At 36.2% G+C, this 23702-nt stretch overlaps 2 protein-coding genes across 8 annotated transcripts in view; both read right to left on the bottom strand.

The window, feature by feature from the left end:
- TTC21B (tetratricopeptide repeat domain 21B) overlaps positions 1-14308 on the bottom strand; it is a 35506-nt gene extending 21198 nt beyond the window's left edge. For 2 of the 7 annotated variants that reach the window (XM_086898106.1, XM_086898107.1), the window contains exons 1-13: positions 14052-14089; positions 13584-13879; positions 12679-12789; positions 11650-11816; positions 9298-9420; positions 7691-7848; positions 7215-7299; positions 5729-5827; positions 4932-5124; positions 3861-3958; positions 3179-3379; positions 1287-1416; positions 689-846 (exon numbers count right to left, since the gene is read on the bottom strand). In XM_086898106.1, the coding sequence (XP_086754232.1) occupies positions 689-846; positions 1287-1416; positions 3179-3379; positions 3861-3958; positions 4932-5124; positions 5729-5827; positions 7215-7299; positions 7691-7848; positions 9298-9420; positions 11650-11816; positions 12679-12721 (1455 nt within the window). In that variant the 5' untranslated portion in view covers positions 12722-12789; positions 13584-13879; positions 14052-14089. Of the gene's footprint in view, positions 1-688; positions 847-1286; positions 1417-3178; positions 3380-3860; positions 3959-4931; positions 5125-5728; positions 5828-7214; positions 7300-7690; positions 7849-9297; positions 9421-11649; positions 11817-12678; positions 12790-13546; positions 13880-14051 lie in introns of those variants that run through there. The other 5 variants (XM_023931085.2, XM_086898108.1, XM_023931083.2 and 2 more) reach the window with 4 other exon arrangements.
- A 1694-nt stretch (positions 14309-16002) lies between these two features.
- LOC111932132 (sodium channel protein type 1 subunit alpha) overlaps positions 16003-23702 on the bottom strand; it is a 76959-nt gene continuing 69259 nt past the window's right edge. Inside the window, exons 24-28 of the mRNA XM_086896789.1 lie at positions 22511-22564; positions 22032-22169; positions 20253-20357; positions 19625-19895; positions 16003-19262 (exon numbers count right to left, since the gene is read on the bottom strand). Of these exons, the coding sequence (XP_086752915.1) occupies positions 18094-19262; positions 19625-19895; positions 20253-20357; positions 22032-22169; positions 22511-22564 (1737 nt within the window). The 3' untranslated portion in view covers positions 16003-18093. The remainder of the gene's footprint in view (positions 19263-19624; positions 19896-20252; positions 20358-22031; positions 22170-22510; positions 22565-23702) is intronic.

Here is a 23702-nt window from a genome sequence, read left to right as displayed (position 1 = left end):
AGACTTTGGGATAGAACAACATTAATTGCTGCTTTATTTTAAACTAGATTGAATTTTAAGATATTCTGAGTGTCTCCCACACTGCTGCATGCACACTTCACAAGCCTATTAATTAAAGGAAGTATAAAACCATTATTTGCCACAAGTCCTGCATGCCATTCTTCACCTTCCTAAAACATACTTCACATGAAACAAAAAGTCTATAAGGAAAATACAGCCCTGTGAAATGGCAGGGACCTCAATTAGGTACCGAAGTAAATATTAATATTTAGTTTTCTTGTGTCACTTAGAGGAAGAAAGCAAGATGGGACATGCTTGCAAAGAAATGGCAGTTTTCAGCTAAGTGGTCTCAAGACACTTGGGCAGAACTCCAGCCTAAAGAGTGAGGGTATGTGTACTATGTTCCCAACTCTCTGCTAATCCTACATAAAATTCCACTCATGTCAACAAATCACAAATCCCATACTGCAATGTGTAAGACCCATGAAGTGTAACTTGCGAGGCGTTAGTTTTGTCTTCATGGTCATTTTTTGGATAAATATTCAGATACCACATTCATATAAACATTTAAATATTAAATTTGTAGTGTAAGAGTTATAAAACATTCAGTTGAAAATTATTTTAGACAAAAACCTAAAACTCCAGATGAATGACTGATTATAATTACTTCATTCTTTGTTCAACTCACCTCAAAATTATAGCTTAGACAAAGTTCCAAGGACTGAGAACATAATTTGATATTGTTTTGAGCCAAGTACACTTGGGCCATGAGTAAGTGTGCATCTGCATAAGAAGGGTTCCTTTCCAGACAGTAATGTAGATTACTATGGGCTGCTTCAATATCCCCTAAGAAATGGGAAAAAGAAGGGAAAGAGAAAAAGCTGTTGATATGAAATACAGAGGTTATATATAGTACTTGTATTTGCAATTTTTTTTTTAATAAATGTCAGCATCTAGTGAATTAACTCATATAAAGAATTATAAGGTTATGACATGAAATCAAAAGCAGGTCAAAGGTATGGTGTTTCCCTTTGCTCCATATGTAAATCACTCAATAAATTAACTTTTTGGGAAACAATAGATAAAAAAATACTATGTTTGTATGTCTGCACAATTAAGATACTCTCATATAAGGGACAAAAAAGTGAATAGCAAATGTTTTTCACTTAGCTGTAACAGTGTTCTGCAGTGAAAGAAAAATATTCATTATTATTTAAGTGTGAAATTAATTTTTTATATTCAATAAACTAAGAAGTCAGTTAACTATCTCTTCATATAACTATTACCTGACAAGTACTTCACTTTTGCAATTAAAAAAATAGCTTGTTGAAGACCAGGCACAGTTTTTACAACAGTTTCAAGAACTGAAGCACAGTGCTTGAGAAGTGGTGAAGGAGACTGCCCAGGACTTGCAGGCTAGAAGCAAAAAAAACCAAGTAAGTAATACAAAAAGAACCCAAACAAACTAGCAAAAAACAGCATTTGAGCCAACAGGTTTTTTTATTTAGGTTTAATTTTAATTCTGAGCTTCAATTTAAACTCAAATGAGCATTAGCAAAGCTCTGTTATTTCTTTCAGTCAAAGCAACTTTTGTGAAGAACTGTAAAAAAAGTTTGAAATTTAAGGGGGCAACTTCTCTATATCATCAGGAACACAAGACAGTCTCAGACTTCAAGGTTGATAAAACACTTCAGACCTGACATACGCAGAAGAGTCAGGCCACAAGCATTTGGTTACACATTCCGAATTACCAGGCCAACACATCCAACACAGCAGTACCATGAATTAAATTGCAAGAAAGCTGAACTTGGAATGAATGATGAGAAGGCTGGGAGGAAACAGTTCTGGTCCTGTCATGCCTATCCTCATCCCACACCACAGAAGATACCTATACTTCTAGCAACAAACTGAAAACAGAAGCTGAAAAATAGCTACTTCATGCAAACTGCTAGTACAATATACCACATTTTAGTTGCTCTTCATCAGAAACATTATTGATTTCCCTCTATGAATTTAGCTAGTTGCTAACTGGTTTATACATTAAAAAAGGAAAAGGCAACCTAAACATCATTCTGTTCACAAATAGTATTTCTACAGGACCCAAAACCAAAATGGAAGCCTCCATCACCTAGCTAACTAACTCCTCAGTTTCAAACATCATGTGGTCCTTTTTGCAGTAAAGAGATAAAAGAAACTTCAGCAAAGGCCAATCCCTTCTTCTAAAAATCTTTCTATGGACAACAATTCAGAAAAGCAATTTTAATTCCAAATTAAAAACCACCACTGCTGTTCAATATTTCTGGAACTTATCCCAGGGAAGGCTTCAGATAAGAGCACAACCTCACTTGCTATCACCACCACCTGTGACATGAAAATGTCACTTTCTCACAGATGGTAAGGTAGCTCATAACAATGGAAAGCTACTTGTTTTCCCATTAAGATTTTAAAATTCTATATAAAAATATTTATGGAAAGGTTCTATAATTAGGCTAGAAATAATGTCAGGATAACAGAAGTCAGCTCCCAGCCAGTTCAGAAGAATAATCTATTTAAGGAAAACACTATTTAAAGAAACTTTAAATGAGTTTCTTCTGCTTTAAAGATGTCAGGTCCCCATTCAATTTATTAAGTTCTACACGCCTTTGTTGCCAAAACTAGAACACAAATTCAGCCACAGAAAATTAAGCCACCTAAATGAGTGCAATTTTTCACTGGAATGAATAATAATATAAAAAGTCAGAATTACACTGATTTTTACCAACACACAAAAGAAAGAATTTATGTATATTGAAAAGATATCCTAAGCCAACAAAAGTATTTCCTGAACAGGGTGGTCAGTGTGAACATCCTAGTTTCATAATGAGATAGCTCTATTCACTGCATGGCTACAATTTCCTCAGAGACACTAAGACAGTGCAATTACACACACAGGGTGCATTGAATAAACATCCCAAGTTTCCTCAGGTGTCAATCATTACTGACACTTTGCTCACATCACAAAATATGTATTTTTATCATTACTTTGGCTAAGCAGTCATGTAATATCCCAAAATATACTCTTACCTCAAATAAATTCACATTTTAAAAGGGAAAATTTTCTATTTTTTTGCTTCACGATTAACTGTTCTCAAAATGAAAAATTCCCATTCTCAGACAGATGTGATCTAAAGGTGCTTACCTGTGCTGGACAAAAAATAAGATATTCTCTAATAATTTCTAGCAAGAAATCTGGGTTTAGTTTTTCAAAATACTCCACACCAAGAGGAAATCCATGCAGAGATGAGAAGTGAATATCCAGAACATCGTTCAATAAAGCAAAAACTTCTTCCTGTCTCTTACGTTTTTTCATAGCTAGGACTGCATGCAGGAAAGATAATTCCTACAGAAAAGAAAAAACAAACACAAAACTCCAAACATTCTGCATATTCCCGATACATTCATCTGTTACTCATACAATACTACATAGTTATTAATGTTAGCCACTTCTTTATATTTAGGGATACTCTTAGGCATTTAGTATGTTGTAAGAGACATTTGATGATTATTCTACCAATTCATTCCTTGAATTTGTGCAAGAACCTTTACATTTGTATGACCACAAAACCCTGGAAATAATTAGTATTTGTCCTTCCCTCACATTCCAAACTCATCTGCAGAGTAAAAACACAGATAGAAAGTAATGTTATCGCTCTGCAAGCAAACAGCCTGGTTTTAACTTAAATAGAAAGAAAATCTAAAACTTAACAGTTCTCCATTAAGAATGCTCTACTCAAGTGACTGAAATATCAAATGTGTGATAGTTAGAAGGCCACAGTTCAGACTGTAATCAAAGTATCTCAGTAAAGAAAGATGCCTCCTACCCCAGATTTCCCAATGGACTGCTGAATTTCATTAAGAAACTCCAACTGCTGCTCCGCATCTTCTAACTGCCCTTGTATTAGCTGACAACGGATAATTCCTGTAACACATGGAAAAACTTTATTGCCAATTCATCTTCCTGGTTAAGTGCATGCTTTCTTTTCCAGAAGTAACTTTTCCCCTCCTCAACCTCTCCGTAAGGCAGTGACAGGAAAAGAAAGAAGGGATCAAGACTTATAGTAATGAAAATTTTACATACTCAGAAAAACCTACGGTAGGTGACACATGATTGATACATTAATATGCTATAAAGCAGGTTGAAATGGTAAATCTTCAGCTGGTTCTAGACTAAGCAGAAGCACCATAAAGTCTGGCTTCAAAATTCAGAAAAAGTACAAGGAAATCAACCTCAAGCACACATGCAAACCACTCCTGCCATCTAAAGTTTTAATACTGTTTAAGGCCATGGCACAGTCAAGGAGGAAAAAAGTACAGGGAAAAATCTATCAGGCAAATACAACACATTTACACTCCATTTTCTTGACACAAATAGGACTTATTATAAAGTGGGGGTTTTTTGGATGTGACACATACATCCAAAGTATGATGTTTTGATTTGATTATGGTTTTCAATCTAATTTGGACAAAATGAGGACATGGACAGCTTGTTCTATCATGCCCTTGATTTTCTTATTTTTGTAGTGCCTAAGAGTTCTCTAGTTCTTTGGCACTACAGAAATTTAATAATAATTTATTTAATAATAAAGTAAGTATTTAATAATAAAGTAAGTATTTATTTAACTAATAAAGTAAGTAAAATACAGCAAAATATTCCTACTCTTACTTTGAGAGCTCTAATTTAGAACAGAGAAGATTAATTTTTCACTAAGGAAGACCAAAAGACATTCAGTAATGAGAAACTGTTGCCACAAGGAAGAAAGCACCCAATGAATCTAAAAATACAACCCAGTGCTCCTGTTCTAATACTTCTAGATTTTCCTAGTACCAATAATAGGAAAATTTAATCAAAAAACATTGTCTAGCAAAAATTAAAAGGAAGTGTAAGACCTTACCAGTTAGTGCAGAAACACTTGTTTCATCAAGAGTCATAGCAGTCTTGTACCATTTTAGAGCTTCCTTCACCTTCCCTTGCAAAATCATTTGGTAGCCAAGTTCAGTAGCAAATTCTGCATTGTCAGATGCCAAATCAAATGCTCTTTGTATTAAGGTTTGTGTATGCTGAAGGATGAGCTCGTTCCGGCCACACTAATGGTAAGAACAATCTTTAAGCTTTTCTCATTTTTCAGATTCAATTAGACAAGCACACTGAATATAGCCAGATCAGTAGAGACAACAACACCTCATGTAAGAATAAATTAGCCTGAAGTAATTCTATACAAATGGGGACATTAATGTGGGATGGACTCAAACGTAAATATACAATACCCTACAATAAGGAATAGTTGCTTTGAGTGCTTCTTTACAGCCATTTTTGATAAACACAGAGATTAAAGAAACCTTTGCTTTCAAGGTTACGTGATTAACTTTGTCAGTTTACAGTAAGAAGACAGTGGTGAATATTTGAGTGTATTTTCACTGTTTCTTACCTAAAAGCAAGCAGTAAAACCATTTTTGGAATGAGATTGTTTAAACATGGTAATTCATGCTGAATATAAGACTTGAAAGATGTGGTTAACAAGGCTACACGAGTTAATCTATTTCAATTGTCTACAATTTTCTACTTTTCAGTAGACCTTTAACATCTGCCTACAAAAAAACGGAACAAAACCAGGATAGATAGATAGATAGATAGATAGATAGATAGATAGATAGATAGATAGATGCTGCTTAAGAAAAAAAAAATACTCACTGTTCTACTGAAAGCTAAAGCCATTTTACAGAATAGCTCAGAATTACGTGGTTCTAATCTATCCAGTGCTTTAATCAGGTCTCCCAGTCTTGCTGAAGCCTTGAAGAAAAAGGAATAATATAATAAATAATAGAAAGAATTAACAAATTAGGACAATCGAAGTTTTCATTATAAACTACTCACATTTTTACTATGCACTAGTATCTTGAAATGTAAATTCAGAGGTTTTCAGGGTGAGGAGTTAGACTTGAGAATTCCTAAGACAATACCTTGGAATAGTAAAGTGACAATAAAGCAGACCATGTGTCCTTTATCCATGCTCTAAAAAGGTGAAAGGCTTGAGCTAAATCTGATATAAGACACACATGTTCAAAAGCAAAGCTTTTTTCCCAAGTGCTTTTAACATTAGTTTCTCTAAACACCTAAGGGATATTTCTGGGCATACAATAATAAGGTAGACAGGTTTTTTTTAATATGGTTTTAGACGCAGACACCTGAAATGTGTAAATCTAACAGGCCTTGAAATTTTTCCCTAGATATGGCCCTTAGTTACATGTGACATTTCACACCAGTATCTTTACCTAACACTCTACTATGTCCAGCAAGGTTCCTTCCTGGATGGCTCCACTGGAGTCAGCAATGCTTACTACTTCTCCCTATTTCCCCCATGATTTTGCCTAAGACTTAAATTTGATTGTGAGGCTAATGACTGAGTTATTTGCAATAACTGAAAATGTGTTAAACAACATACCTTTACTTCTAGAACTTGAAAACACCTACAACACAATGAAGACACTTTCTTTTCCTAACTTTCCACTTAAATTATCACAGTAGTTTTGCATGAGAAAAAGTATAGAATGAATTTTTGGTGACAACTTAGACCAACTGTTTTAGAACTTCCTGAAAAATGGCACAAATGCTGTACATATAAAATACATGCATATAGCCCCGTGCAAGAAAATGGATCTTGGGACTAGAAGGAAAAGTAGCATAGAATGCTTAGATCCGAAAAAAACACACAGTAACTGTCAGAAATTATGAACAAAACACAGGTGTAACAACTATGACCTTCTTCCAAAAATCTATCACTACAAGACCTCATGATTGCCCTTATTTCAATTAATAAAATATTTAAAATAATGGAAGGCTTACGAATTTATCAAAAGAGCATTTACACAAAAAATATCACTTTGATGATTCAAATCAACATGATTCAGTAAACTGTCCATATCAGATTTCTGTTTGGCTTGACCTGTTCACTGGAAAGACAGTGGTTAAAAACTATCTTTCCCCTGGCATCCAGAAAATACCTCAGCAATAAGCTAGGGTAGGAATTCAAAGTGGAATAGCTGAATAAACCTCCTGCAGATTAGTGCAGGACCAGCCAAAGTATATGAGGAGAACACATAAAGAAGACAGACTTTGTAGGGACTAAATGCCACGTGCACTATGCTGTGCTCAACATTCGGCTAATAAAAAGACTCACCTCAGATATATTTCCTTCCCTGCACAGATGATGCAGGGCCTCCATTCTTATGGCTTCTAAATTAAGAGGATCTTTCTGCAATAGTCTAAAGCCAAACAAAAGGTGAATGTAAAGAAACCAAACCAAACTTGCTCAATCATCTATTTTATCCTAAAACAGAAATAGAATAATGTGTATTTCACAGTCATTTTACTTCATGGATCTCAACTGGAAGCACAGCTCTTTTTTCACACCTATCTCAAGAAAAATCCTCTTCCATCTAAAACAGATTAATGTATCAATGCAGCATCCTCACAGAATTGCAAACTGTGGTTCTAATAAAGCTTAATTTATTTGAAATTTATTTTTAAAAAACTGATGCAACTAATTCAGATTCATTATCAATGAATGCAAGCCTATCTACTTTTGTTCACAATGTCCTTAGGGTGTAAACATGGCAAGAAAATAACTTAGTGGTGTGCTACTTCATACTCAACCTATGTGCCGTTTCAATTGTCTGCTCCCAGTCCTGCAAGGCGAGTTGTAGCTTCATTTTCTTTATAAAAGCAGGAATGAAGTTTGGGAAGTTAGCAATTATCTGGTTCACAATTTCCAGAGCTCCTGAATAATTCTGTCGGACCTCAAAATACTGTGCCTAATGGAAGGAAGAGAAGCCATATCAAGAGCCTGTACACTCAGGTGAGAAGACTCAGAAGTTCTTTCATACAGAAACCAGGAAAAAGAGCTAGAGAGAAAAAAACCCTGAAGTAATAGTTTTACCTGAGTATCAACAACAACCAGACATACTGCAACAATCAAATAGCAAAGGATGATGTGTAAAGTCTGGTGTGTGTGATAAATGCTCTGTAACAAAGGTAACAACAGTATTTACAGCTTACTAGGCAGTTGCAAGCAAGAAAAGACAGATGGAGCTGAAGAGTAAAATTTTTTTTTTTAGAATTGAAATACCTTTGTATGAAGCATCCCACAGATTTTGGGATATTTAACACAACCCACTGATGAAACATGTATTCAAGCTCTGAGGTACCTACCATGTAAAAACCCACGCTCAGCAGGTAACTATTGTTGCTGCCAGAACTAACAATTTTCTAACTATATTGAGATTTACAGGGTATTCCAAGTACAAAACTTTCAGAAGTTAAGAATCACAGATTTAAATTCATTCAAGTTGAAACAAATTTAGGACTTAAACCCTGTTTTGCTTTGATGCCTTGAATTTACTGACCTTATTCCAGACGACTGTATGGGTGTTTTATTTCATCTTTTTAAGACAGAAGTGATGTAAACACACCAGTTTCTAAGAGTTAATGTCTTAAGCCCTAGTGAGATTCATGTCTGTCTAAACCCTAATTACAGTAACTATATTTGACATATATTCTTCATCTAATTCCATAGTCCACATGCAGCCAAGAATACATGCCTAAAAAATTACCATTGTGCACACTCTCCTGAACTTCAGTCTTCTAATATTCATTGAACAATACCTTCTACATTTAGCTTTAGAATAGTAAACAAAACATCATGTTAATGAGTAACTATGTCTGTGATATAAAAGTAATATGCTCTGATAAAGAAAACAATTCATGCCACTCCTTTAATGAAATACAATCATTGATGATTACATGAACACAAATGAACACACAAAACGGACTAATGACAACTTAAGAAGAGTGTTAACAATATTACAGTGTTTAGCTATTACAGTTTGGCACACAGCAATTCTGTAATATGCTTAGGTGTCTCATGCAAAAAGGAAGAGACCACACATTGCCAAGTGATTTGAAACTCATTTTGTACATATAAATATACGAATAGAAAGGTTTTCTTGTGTGCATAGCAAAATCATAACCACAGTAAACATTTAGATTGACCAAATTTAATCTGCACCTTTCTTTTTACATCGGTATGTAAAGAACCATGAAGTACCTACAGAGTCTGAGCTATATCTCCATTCCTTGGACAAGCTCATTATGCACTACTCTTCTCAGCATCTCTCCAAACACTCTCTAAGACTATTATGACATTTAGGAAGAGTTAAAATAATGAAGTACACTTAGTTTACCAAGCAATGAAGTAAACTTACTTTACCAAGTAGTGCAAAAACATCATTGCCTTCCTGCAGTGCTTCATCAAAGTATTTCAGAGCCTTTTTAATGTGAGTTTCTTTCCCACAGGTGAGATCAAGCCATGCTTTCAAAATTAAACCCTGTTAACAAAAAACAAATTGGAATTCTTTGCTTACTAGGTAGTAGAAAATTAGGGTAGATACAATAAGCAGAAATAACCTAAATTAAGGACTCTGAGTATCTATTCTAACTACTTCAAAGACATAACCAGTCTACAGCATAACCTAACACTTTAGCAATTTATTCCAGATTTAAATTAATCAAATAGTACATTTACTTACAGAATTAGAAAAAAAACAATGCTACCAAACAAGTCTAACATGCTCAGCAGTCAGAACAAAACCTCACAGATGTGATCACACTAGACAGAGTATTTTCTGCAAACATTTCAGCACAATGTTTCCTTAAGATTTTGTTTATATGAGACACCAAGAAACACACTGGTGCTGAAAATAGTGAGAAACTTAAGATTTTTCTTCTACTTTCTGATTAGAAGGAAAAACTTGTATGTGAAAGGCAAAACTCATGATATTTCTCAAATCCTCAAGTGTTATTAAAAGAACACCCAAACTTTCAAAAGGTGAAATGTGTCTTTTTTGTTAAAGAACTTAATACTTCTAATGAATGAAATTTATTTCTCTGATGTGTTCCAAACATTAATTACAGCTTAACTAAATAAAACCTATTTTGAAGTGCTGAATTATTTAATCAAATCATAATTGTCACCAAAAAAATATTTAGAATATAAAAAATATCACTTGCTCTTTTAGAACATAAAGAAATGGGTCCTGTATTTAAAACTCAAAGGTAAGCAGAAGAGCCATATTTTGTAATTGCTAACATTTGTGGTCCTGATTTAGTTATGCAATGGAAACTGGCTGAACTTTATATACTCAAGCATTTTTTTAAAGAAAGGCAGGTGTTGTATTTCCATATAAGGAATATATAAACTATCTTATCAAAGTACGTGTACACTAAACAAATCCTATTTCACCAAGTTTAAACACTCTGAACCACCTTTCAAAAAATCTGATGTAAATATTTAAATATAATTTCATATTGCCAAACTAGAAAAAGAGCTAATTGTAAGTGAAATTAAAAAAAAAAAAAAAAAAAAGTATATTTAAATACTAATGTACTTTTTCCTTTCTATGCATGTGTCTGTAAAAAAAATAAATTAATTACTTCAAATATTTTTTAAATACCTCAGCTGGAAGTATTTCATACTAAGCAACATACCCAAACAATATCTCCTAAGAATAAAAACAAGCAAACAAAACCAAACTACTTGTTTGTTTCAATAAACAAAGTCATAAATACTGCTATTTGACCAAAATTACCTGTCCTTAGTCTTTTTAGGATCTACAATTTTATTGCTTTGTGACTTGTTTAATTATTTCTTCATGAATATAAGTTATTTCTATATTAGTATAAATTAGCCAATAAATTAGTTCTTATCTAAAATAACTACCAATTTAAATTAATAATCACTGTTAGTTTGAAAGCTAAGCTATTACTTAAATCATACTTTCAGAAACTAATGTGTAGAACAGTTGCAGATTTCTAAGTCATGTAATAAATCAAACACAAATAAATCACAAATTGAACAATGTATTGAACCACACAGAGGAACATTTTTGTTTGATATTACTGTATAGTTATCCTCCCAACATTAACAGCTCTGTCTCAAAAATGTTTAACTACAAAAAATAAGCCAATTTTTTAATGTTTCTCTCCTTGAACTGAAGCTAATACCTACTTCAAAAAAATAACACAGTAAGTTTTTAGAAACCTCTTTAGAGATTCAAGATTTTAATGAATTGTTATGTTTGTATATAAATGCCAAAGACGATGCCATGTACAGCACTTATTTCAGTAAAACCCTAGGCAAATTTTGCCTTTAACAACAGCTGAAAATTTATATCCCCATTCCTCTGGGTATTTTAGAGCCTTCAGATACAGATGTCTCCCTCTAGTGAGATTATCATGCTTGTTTTTTGCTAGGAATTAAGAGGCTTGGTGTCAAGTAGCAATACCGGCTTAACTGCATAGCATTTCCATTTATTGATTTATTTTCATTTATTAAACCATTATTTATTATTTACTAAGTGAAAATGAATATTAGTTGACCAAAAAATCATGATGGGAATTTACTCAGCTGTGTCAAATGAACTTCTGACAGTTAAGAAGGGAAGTACTAGAACACAGTTCAGGATAATCCCCAAACAGCATTAATGCCATAAGTCTAGCTTAACAGAATGCACTGTCCTATTGATCTTTTACATTAAAGAATGCTAAAAACCAGTTACCTCTTTACCAGCACCAGAAACTTTGATCGTTCTATCAACATATTCACGGGCTTTGTCCTCACGACCAAGAAGCCACAAAAACAAGCCAGCATAGTACAGAGCCTGCTGTCCTGCTGTTTTACGTTGTTCCTTCAGTCTTGTATCCAGCTCTAGAATAGCCTCTCGATCTGAAAAAGTTTTGTTCAGAGTTCTTGTTGATAGCTTCTCGATATATTACAAAAGAGCAGAACATAAGCCAAGGGATACCAAAGCAAACACTGTTTTATCTATTGCTCATTGAAAACCAACAATGGTGACACACCTAATGCATGAGGGAAAGGCTCTCACTCTCAGAGAGTCTTGAGATTTACAATAATTTTGCTGTCCTCCAGTATTAATCCTCAGGGACTCAAGTAAGAGTGATGCCATTAGTCAGAGCTGTTTCACATCAAATTTTTTAACAAACTGCCAGCAGCAGCTATAAATCTGCACAATGAGAAAGATATTGCAGTGATAGTTTAATGACCACTCAATGCACCTGATAAACTAATTCTTATTTTGAGAGTGTAATTCTTAACAAAATCATCCCAGCTTTTACGTTGGGGAAAGGAATGCCAAAAATTCACAACATTCTCTTCTCCATTTGTATGGTGAGGATAACTTGAAAGAAGATAGAAATAGCATGTCTTTCAAAACTTTTCAAGTTGCAGTTCTGCTCAAAAATACCAATATCAGACATGAGTGAACAACAATCACATGAAGCTTGACTCAATTTTTAGATTCCTTCAAAGATTTTTCATCATGGTCAGTAAGTCAGATTTTGTGTGCAGGCACATGTGTTTTTATTTTAACAGTCATTCTTTTGCTTCAGAGTTTTGTGGTTTGATATTTTTGTTTATAATCTTGGTAAGCATCATTCAATTGACTAACAGTTCCTATCCCAAATGCAAAGCCAGCATAAACCTTTTTAACTTGGGCAGAATTAGCCTACAACTCTCAGGCTACACAGAGCTGTTTAAAACATGAAACAGCCTGTCTTAGTAGGCATACCTGGATTAGGGCTCTTTTTATGGGCATAAATCAGAGCCATCATCGTACAAAGTGACACCTCCTGTCTGTTTTTAATAGACTCCAACTGTCGAATACCTTCTTGGACATCACCTAGTAAAAAAAAGCACATAATAAGCTATCACACTTTTCAAGACAAAGAATATAATCAACAAATATCAATCTGACTAAAATTTTCCCTTCTATTTTTTTCTTCCATGCTTTTGTTTGTTACGCATATACCCACTTTCACTTGTTTGTTTAAGTCTTTCAAACAGACACAGGAAAGAAAACAGCATCTCAGTGCCAAGAACTTGAATTATGTGCTAATTCTGCCAACTGTCAGAAAGATGACAATCATATTTATTGTTTCATACAGCTCTTTTTGGTCCTGTTTCTTTATATAACCAGGATTTTTGCCTTTTTTGTGTGAATATTTTGAATATTAGTAAAATAGACAGTATCTTGAAAAACGGTAGGATTCTTACATAAAAACACCTGGGTGTTTGGGAACAGCCACACTCCCTCAAAACCAGCACACCTCCCTAGACTTGCCTCGGCCCTCCCCCATGCTGGGTTACTAGTTAATATTTCTGACATCCTTGGAATATACATGTTGTTAAATAAACTTCTCAGAACAGTGTAATTTACACAAAGAACCCCACTAGGTAGTAGCTTGTCAGTTTCCCTGAGAGAGAGGACACAACAAAATTAACACAGCCTCTTTGAAAGGAAGAGCTGGCTGGGAGACACTCATGAGTTTCTGATCAAATGCAATATGCGTTTCGCCAGGGCTCAAAATTCCCTCCAAGGAACCCATTCACGAGACTCATATTCACGACACCAAAGAAAAATACTTGTTATTTCCCACTTTGGTACGATGCTGTCTCGATCACTTTCATACAAACCGGGGAGGAGCGGTGACAGATCATAACACCCCGGTCATTTACTCCACACGGAATACATTCAGACTCCGTAACATCGCCTTTCCCTGCGCAGCGGACTAGGGGCTGAGTTTCGGGAGGCGAGGCGAGGAAGGCCAGCGTTCCGGGAGGGGCGGCCCCGCCGCCTTACCTGCCCTCAGCGCGCCGTAGGCCCGGTAGAAGAGGAGCACGGGGTCCCCGCCCAGCCGCGCCAGCGCCTCGTCCGCCGCGGCCCGGGCGTGCTGGAAGAGCCCCTGCTGGCAGTAGTAATTGAGCAGCGCCTGCGGGGAAACAGCCGCGGGTCACCGGTGCCAACGCTTCGCCCCGGGACGGCCCCGGGGACACCGAACCCACCGCCCCGGCCCGGCCCGGCCGCATTCCTGCCCGGCACCCCCATCCCTCCCTCGTTCCCAGCTGCTCCCTCCGCCGGGGCGGCACGGCGGCGGCGCCCACCTGCTGCACCTCAGCGTCCATCGTTGCTACCCAACCCCGCCGCGGGGGGGCTCCGGAAGGGCGAGGACAGCGCCCTGCCATTGGCTTGGACGGGCAGGAGGCGGGAGAGACACGGGAAGGAAAACTGCGGGAAGGCGGCGGGCGGGACCCCGCGGGCGATCCCGAGGCAGCGGGCGGGCCGCTCCCGCGCGCCGCAGCGCCCCCTGGCGGCCGGCGGGCGGGTGGCTGTGCGGCGGGAGCGCCGGGTGGCAGCTTTGGGAATGCGCCCGTTCCCTTGCTCTTCGGGGTTGAACGTACCGCGCTTGAGTGGGCCACGTTCCATACGTTTCCTAATGTGCTGAGCACTTCAAGTTATGTGACACTTTACTTTGAAATACGATAGCAGTAGGGTCACGTCAGATAGAGAATCGTCTTCTTTCCCCCTACCCTTTCTTTCCTCCCGGAGAATTAGAGTTGCAAAGATTAGTAAAATTTAAGTTTTCCTGTGGAGGTGAAAGCATCCTCAGCCATAATTTCTAGACACCAGAAATAAAGGTTGCTAAAGAGCATTCCTTTGGTATGGGAGTGCAGTCCGTCCACAGCTGGCAGTGATGCCACCAAGAGCAAGGAGCAGAACTCCACCCGCACGGAATTTGTAGAAGCTGCTTGGCTCTTCTGGCAGAGAGTGCCCAGAGGGACCTTCCCTAGCAAATCCTTACACATGGCGCTCCTTTGGCACACACCTCTCAGCCCAGCATCAGCAAGGTGCCAAAGAGGCACGATGCAGTCAGCATGCTTGGGTTTCCTTATTGGCCAAGACAGTCCTCTGACTTTCCAGCTAGATTTAAGTTCTGCTTGACTGGTTCTGAAACAACATTTAGGCTTCTGTACCTAACAGAGGTATGAGAAACAAGTTGGGGGTTTACATGCTTTTTTTTTTTTTTTTAGATAGCTCTTTAAGACATATTTTCTCCACATATTAATCTGAAAATACTTATCTTTTCATTTTGATACTTAGGCATTTTGAATCAAGGTTGTAGACCTCTTTTCTTCATAATGTATTTCACAACAATTCTACAGAGAAAAATTTCCCTCCCTTGAAAATTTTTTTATGAATTTAAGGGAAAATGCTATGAAATTTTATTTCTGCATTAGCCACTAAGCAAACATACAGACAGCAACGGTTTATCAACTCGTTTAGTATTAATTTCGGTATTCACCTGTGAGTGCTTTCATTGTAAGTTGTAGGGGAATGCAATATAAAATTCTGTGGACATGTAAAATTAATATTTTTAGAAATTCACTGAAGCAATTGATGAAGAATAAGGAACAGGCCCACTTTCCAGATGCTTTTTTTTTTTTTTTTCCCTATTGGTATCCACAGATGGTTTCTTCTAGGAATGGGGTGCTTCCAGAGAGATTTTTAACATTACTGAGGAAAAGACCAATTATTTATTCATTCCAACACCATTTCACCTTTTTCAGAAATACACTCAAATGTGAGATGCTCTGTGGCCTGTTTGTGAACAGCAAAAATAAACTGGCTCTCAGTCCAGCCTGGGGAATGTCATGGATCTAGTACTTTTTTCTCTCCTCATTTTGTCTTTGTAAACCCTAGAATGCTCAGTTCTCATTCCTGTAACTGCTCTGAGCCTCCTGGGACACACTCAGGATAGCTCTGGTATTTGGTGGCTGTGCTCCCCACTGCATGGAGCTGCTGCATGAAGTCAGGCAGAAATATCTATACATACAGAAGCATCATGTTCACTGCCTAACACACATTAAATTAAATTAAATAACACACAATAAATGAGCACCTTCGTAATTAGTGACTAAGAAGCAAGTCCCAAGGATTTTCTTACATGGGAGAACAGCACAGCTGGCTGTAAAGGTTTTTTAGTGCCTTCTCCTTCTGTGCTTTAGAAGCATACACTTTTTATATTAATGTCAGATAATAAACAACAAAGGAATGTACAATAAAAAATGTAATCTTTATTATTTTGACGCATTAATAATGTTCTTTAGCATCAGTTAGGGTAATAGCATTTTCCTGCATGCAGTTCACTAATACAGATTTAGTCAATAATTTTAATAAAAGTAATCTATATTTACTTTTCCTGTGTAAGAAACATAAAATGTCCTGATGGGTTGGATTATACAATTTTGCTACTTTCTCTTTGTGAAAAAATATTGTGGACCCTAGATAACATTTAGAACTGTTCTAGTGCAGTGTGAATGAAAAAAAAAATAAATCTGTGAGTAAATATGAGAGAAGATTCAGGATTCTCTGAAAGAAAGGTTGTATCTGAAAACTTATGATGCAGGCACTGCTAAGACATTCAGTTTGAACTTTAGACCATTTCCCAACTGAACAAAGAAACCCAAAAAATATAGCTTTTTAGAAGCAAATTATGAACTTATTTCGCAGAAATTATTGATATGTTGGCAAATACTGTAAAAAATAAGAACCCACAGTTATCCATTCACTCAGTTATATCTTGTTCTCTGGAGCTCTTCTGTGAAAAAGCGCTATGGACAGAAAGTAACAGAAATGGTGTGATATCAGCCTGAAGAGAAAATTCAGTTCTTGTTTTATGTACATAATGCTGAAAAATAAAATAAAATGATTTTTACAGTATTTATATTTGCTTATAAAATCCTAACATTATTTTCAACAGGTTTACTAGTTTTCAATGTCTGTACAGTTTGGATATACACTATATGCTTTTCACTGAAAATTCAGAAATGTAAAACAAAAAAGCTCCTAAATAGTTGCAAAATATTGCTTAATGGTATGGAGAAATGAGGTCTTTTTGAGTAGTTTATTTAATTTAGCTCTGATGTATGGCTTCCCATGTTTAAGAATCCTGGACAGTCAAAGGAATAGCAGCATAGGCAATATAAACATGCACTGATTGCATCCAAACTATCTATAATGGTAGATAATACGTAATTTTACCTGTTGAATGCTTGCACACTACACTTATTGTGGTACATATTTGATGCAATAAATGTGCTGAAGTCATTATCTGTTTGCTCAAACATGCACCACAGGTTAAAAATTATTTACATAGCAGAGGGCTTTTCATTTACGCGTACATCAACCTTACTGAGAGCTGAAGATGGCTAAACAATACTGCAGGATAAAGCAGAACAACTTTATAGAGGGCTCTCTTTGATCAATTTGGTGGGCTGAGGCAGATTCATTTAGTATTCGTATGCAGAAAGACATTTGACAAAGACAAAATCTGTGACTCCAGACCTAGGAAGAAGTTTGCACCTTCTGAAACTGAATGGTCTGTGAAAAAAGTAAACCATATTTACCATTCTTGTGAGTTGTAGAGGAATTTACAGGCATACTAAGACTTGTTTGAACATGATACAACATGAATACATTAATTAAGCACCTCAAAAATCTGTTATTCCTTTCCAGAAACACTGTGCTAAAAAAATCTGTTGCTCGTTGTGACTTAATGTTATTTTCATGCATGATCTATAAGTGCAGCATGCCTTCATGCAAATAATTTCTGTGTGTATATTAGTTGTATAATAGAACACCTGGCCCTTGTACCTGTAAAGGTGTACTTAATTCCCTTCCCCAACAGAAGCCCCATTTACAAAAATAGTCACATATAATAAACAACATATGAATAAAAACAAGATGAATCCACCAACACAGATATTGTAAAAATATGAAGTATGTGGCAGTTGAAATGCAAACAGTGGATACAATTACCATATTGTTTTATGTTAACACACAAATACTTGCTTTCACACCCCTTTAACTGGTCCCTACAGTCTGTGTAGCCATTTTTCCTCTCCTCTTCAGCAGTGTCAGCTGGTAGTGAGAACAGTAACCTCCTGTCAAGGTTGTTTCTTCTTATCACAGTCACTGACAAGGGGTCACTGTCTTTTAATAGGCACTGACCTTTAATGTACAGTATATTTGTAAAAATTGTCAGTTTGGCATAGACCTCCGTCAGGAGTCCTGTTGACACAAACACATGATCCTTACAGGCTATGAACTACTTTGCACATATATGATTTTGCTTGCTATTTGCTCTTATTTCTGACCATCTTTATCTTCCTTTTCATGCTTTTCTTTAACTGGCCTCATTACACGATCATAGGAAGGTGGACAAACTGCTGTTGATGCGGTTATATCTGTTTTCTCTGTAAATGAGTTTTCATTTAACTTGTCAATAAGGATTTCATCTTTCAGACCCTGACCAGCTCCACCTTCAGTTTTATTTTTGTTATAGATAAAGGAAGCTTGTTTTACTGTTCGTTTTAATAGGTGACGTCTGTAAGCACGCTGAATGATGACAGCAGACACCTCCTCCTGTTTTCGTTTCAGTGTGGTTGTAATTGGTTCATAGGAAGCTTTAGAAGGATTGGATGCCATGAATCGATCTTCCATCTGTATTCTGAGGGCATCCATCTCCCCACTTTCCCCCAGCACACGCTTTGTGAAAGCAAACAAGATGTCAAGGCAGTGAATTCGGTCACCGCTCACCATGGGCAGATCCATTGCAATAAGCTGGACTTTGTTTGGTTTGGGTAGATGAAGAGGAGGCTCAAGTGCTGCTGCAAAATCAGATAATTTCTCAAATTCCATGAATTGTGTTGCATCGGGATCAAACTTCTCCCAAACCTCATAGAACATCTCAAAGTCATCCTCACTCAAGGGTTCAGCACTTTCTTCAGTAGCAACACCGAAGTTCTCCAAAATCACAGCAATGTACATGTTCACCACTACCAGGAAGGAAATGATAATGTAACTCACAAAGAAGAAAATCCCAACAGAAGGGTTGCCACAGTCACCTTTCACAGAGCTCCCTGGATGAGCCTTGTTAGGGTCACAGTCTGGCTCCCCACTGTTAAGGATTGGGGCGAGCAAACCATCCCAGCCCGCGGACGTGGTGATCTGAAACAGGCAGATCATGCTGTTGCCAAACGTTTCAAAGTTAAACATGTCATCAATACCAGCTTCCCTTTTGACATAGGCAAAGTTGGACATGCCAAATATGGCATAGATGAACATGACCAGGAAAAGCAGCAGCCCAATGTTGAACAGAGCAGGAAGAGACATCATCAAAGCAAAAAGCAGAGTGCGGATTCCCTTAGCGCCTTTAATGAGGCGCAGGATTCGACCGATTCTGGCAAGCCGGATGACTCTGAATAGTGTGGGAGATACGAAGTACTTCTCAATCATCTCAGCTAAGAACATACCTAAAAAGAAAAAAAAAAGAAGAAAACCAAGGTACATTACCACTAAATCTCCATATCACAATAGAAATTTAGAAATATCATCCTAAAATTGGCAGTTTTATGTAGCAATTATAGATATCCTGTATATTCCACTTGCATAATTTCTGTTTTAGCAGTTATACATAATTGCAGGTGCAATAAATTTTGGATTTGGATTATAATGGTTTTAATGGTTGGTTTAGCTAAATTACAAGATAAAATGTAAAGCTGAATGACTTGGCTGTACATCTTACAATAGCAAAAGCTCACCATATAGCTCTATTCAACTAAAAGTTCACCTTTATACATTTTACCTGGTTTTTAGTTTAATTATCAAAACTTACCTACTATAGAGAGAATGACAACCACAAAATCAAAAATGTTCCAGCCTATAGTGAAGTAGTAATGGCGAAGTGAAATTAATTTCAGGACACATTCTCCAGTGAAAAGGACAATGAACACGAGATTAATCCAGTATAAAATATTTTCCATTTCTTTGCTTTGGTCATCAGTTTCTACCATCATGGTAACCATGTTAAGACAAATAAGAATCATGATGCTGATGTCAAATACTTGCTGTGTCACAAAATCAAAGACCATGCCTTGGAATTTGTTCTGAGGAAGAAAGATAAAAAGAAACATCCAACACAAACTGTAATTTATTTTCTTTTCCTGTTAGAAGAAAGTAGAAAACCACATGCAATAAGACTTATGAGACTTCAATGCAATTGTAACTAGTGGTCCTAAGTAAAGTACTCAAATACAACAACTGAGTTCAGCCTCCTGTGTTGCACATGCATATATAAAATAGTTGCAAGTGAAAAATATTTTTTTGGTTTTATTTTTGCTTTCCCATTTCTGCTGACTAACTCCCCTGTTACTGGTAATTTTTAATTGGCCTATTTCTGCTCTCCCTATATGAATGAACTCTTTGTAAATAGTTATTTGTCTGATGTGTATAAACAATTTTACCCCTGGTCTTGGTATAGGTTTTTGTGGTTTTTTGGATCCCAGCTTTTTCATTGCATTGTAGTATTTCTTCTGCTCTTCTGTCATAAATATGTCTTGACCTCCAAAGTAAAAACATGAAATCAGAACTGGTTATAATCACATTTATATGTAGTGCTGAAAAGAAAAAGACTCTTAGAGAAATATGATTGAATGATGCAGAAATCAAGAGGACTGAACTGGGAAAAATCTCCTAGCTATCAAATGCAGCTGTGTACAATCTGAGCATTTAGTCTAGAAGTCTGGACATCCAGTACTGCAACTCTCAAAAAAAGAAAAAAACAAAACAAAACAAAAACAACCAACATTGTTTTACAGTTATTTTCATGGAACTCCAAGAAATAATTTTTAGTACCTCTCACCTCTTCTCTTTTACAGGAAGAGATACAAGAAATAGTATTTGAGATAAACTCACTTCTGAACTGTGATTTTAGTGAAACAAAGAAAAAAGACAAAGTCAGGCTTTCAGCATAGGAATTTGCTTTAGGTATCTAGTTTAGCAGTCACATTAACATTGGGGTCTGAAGTTTTCAGCATTCTTTAGAAGATGAATTATCAGACTTTGAGAAACTCATATGATGATTGAAGCACCCTTGGTACTATTAACAGCAAAATGCTCCCTTTAAATCTTTTATTTTGCTGAGCTTTCATGTTCAATGAAGTTCTATTTAGCAAAAAGATGAACCTGCCTTTGAAGTCTGCCAGTGAAGATAAAGAAGCAGTTATGGGTCTTTCATGGTAACCTAACCAAATTCCATAGTAACCTTCTTTTAGAGACAGCTTGAATGAAAACCTATGAGATTTCCCACACCTCCTGGAGAAAATTTTTCTGTGGTAAGAGATACTTGCAGATATCTAATTTCAGGAATGCCAATGCACACATAGGACTGGCTACAGCCCTTTGTGGATGAGTGTGTGGGAAGCTTGAAGACGTGGGAATGCATGGACCGTAAGCTGGACAGGCTCCCTGACCATATACCCATAGGTTTCTACCATGTACAGTTTCCAAAAATCTTGCTCAGTATTTCTCATTATTAGCATAGAGCCAAAGAAAGTGATGCAGTCTAGTAAAGTATAAGTAAACTAGTAATTCCTAGCTGCTTTGGTCCTTGAGCTTTCATTGCTTTATCTATTTACAGACAATAATCTTAAAAGCAAGTATCTCCTACTAAGACCATTGATACCAGTAAGATTATCTGCATGTGCACTTTGAAACAACAAAAAAAGGTACTGAAATAGTTACAGACCACTCCTGCTCTATATAGTTTCAGATTTTTCAGTGCCACAAAATAGAACTTGAGTACTTGGGATCACTAAAACATCAGCTTTAGTTGCATGATGAAATATTTTTTTGTGTTTCATAACCAGCTAGCTATTTTTTTGTGTGCTTATAGAGTAACTACAAATCAAGAAGGAAAAAAAAAACCCGAAGAAATTATGAGTGCTTTAATGTAAGGACCTAATTCAAGGGTTGGATCATACAGGAAGACTTCATTAAGTTAATAATGAAAAAGCAGATGGTTTGAGGAAGACTAAACTGGGCATTGACAATAGAAGAATCTGTCCCATGCACTAAATGAAAAATCTTATTACTTTAATGAACACTGCAGGTATGATTTGGTCATAACATACTGCAGCTTTTTCAATTTTGACCAAGCTATGTGTGTACTTTCCATATATAATACATCTGTAAAAATGCATTATTTTAGACTATCTTTAGAAGGGAAATGAAAAAATACTTATCTTCTTTTTTTGCTGATTGAAATTGTCAATAATGACACCAATGAACAAATTCAGGGTGAAAAAAGACCCAAAAATTATAAAGATGACAAAATACAGGTACATGTATAGGTTGTCTTCATACTTCGGTTGCTCTAACACCTAAGGAAAAAAAAAGGAAATATCATTCCTAAGACTTCATGTGAAATTTTCAACCAAACAAGTGACAACCTTGCACAAAGTGTCCCCAGAATTTTGTATTTGGACAACATTCCTATCACTTATGTCAATATCTTTTGTCTAGTCTACCTCTTGCTGATAGCATCTGGCAGTTTGCCTTCAGTTGTCCACATTTTGTTACCACAGAATCTCATATTAATTAATTTAGGTTTTTTTCTTCTATTGTATGGATATTAATTGCTTATGTAAGATAAATGCACACACTTTTAGATAGACAGACTTCAGGAGAGAAAAGGATAATTTAAAATATTTGCAGTACTTACATCTCTTGAGTCAATAGCTGCATACATAATATCCATCCAGCCTTTAAATGTAGCCTGTAAACAGTACACACCTGTTTAAACATTCTAAAGACAATTCATTGAATAATTTCCAGCAACTCAGTACAGCACCAGGAACAATTAGTAGCATTAGATTTCTAAAGAAGTTTGCCTCTTGGCTTTCTATTCAGCTGCTGATCAGATATACTGCTGTGTATCCCTTTACTTTGTCTTGATATTGAACATTTTAAGAAGTATGATTAACTTATTTCTAATTACCAGAAATTAGAAAAGGCACTTCAGTTCATCAGATCATGTCAACTGCAAAAACTTTGTACAGCTGGGCGTATAGCCTTAGGTAACTCTGTTGCCACAAATTAAGACTGATAATGTAGTTCCTCCCTCCCAAATCACAAAGGTGGCAACAAAAGAGAACCAAAAATTTGATCAGCTCAAAAAATGCATTTTCCTATAATCAGAATCTACTTCGAAACATTTTACCTGGTTTAAAATAGTTCTATGTTCACTTCAAGTATATTGTATTGCGATTTACAGACCCTAGATCTCAGACACATTCTGAGATAAAGTAGTAGGAAGTGGTTTATGTGCACTGAATACTTTATATGCCTCACAAATTACAGCATTTACTGAAGTTTTGTAGCTATTTGCTCTGCCTAAAATTTGTAAATTTTTATATTCAACAGTGAGATGTAGATTGCTTCATCAGAATTGTTCAAAACAGAAAGTGATTTTCTCTGTTGTGGAAATTAGTTCCCTTTTAACTAGGCAACATCTCCAAGTCTTGGATTTTAATCCAGTTGTGCCAAAAAATACAGCAAGAAAAGGAAATAGTTCTCTATTGTTTAATCCTCATTACAGTTTTACAAACAAGGCTGCAAATCATTGGTTTTGCAGGTTTTGCAAATCATTTTCCTTGCCACAGAGACCAGCTGCAGGATAGAATCTGGAATGGAACACTCTTCATCCATGTTTTTTGCTGTATCATCATCATCTTGAGGTTTCCCTTCTAGTGGAAGTTTCAAAAAAAACTTCTTTTATGGATGATACAGAGCAGTTTGGCATCATCCTCAAGTGTACTTAAAATGAGAAGAAATTATTTTCTTAAAGGAAAGGTCCCTTACACTTTTGAAACAGTGGAATAATGAAAAGAGCATGATTATCCTTAGATGTAAAG

This window comes from Cyanistes caeruleus, chromosome 7, assembly GCF_971803275.1.
Source record: "Cyanistes caeruleus chromosome 7, bCyaCae1.hap1.1, whole genome shotgun sequence".
In the NCBI taxonomy this organism is placed as follows: domain Eukaryota; kingdom Metazoa; phylum Chordata; class Aves; order Passeriformes; family Paridae; genus Cyanistes; species Cyanistes caeruleus.
The sequence above is the reverse complement of the archived record's forward strand: the minus strand, read 5'-3'. Positions and strand labels throughout refer to the sequence as shown.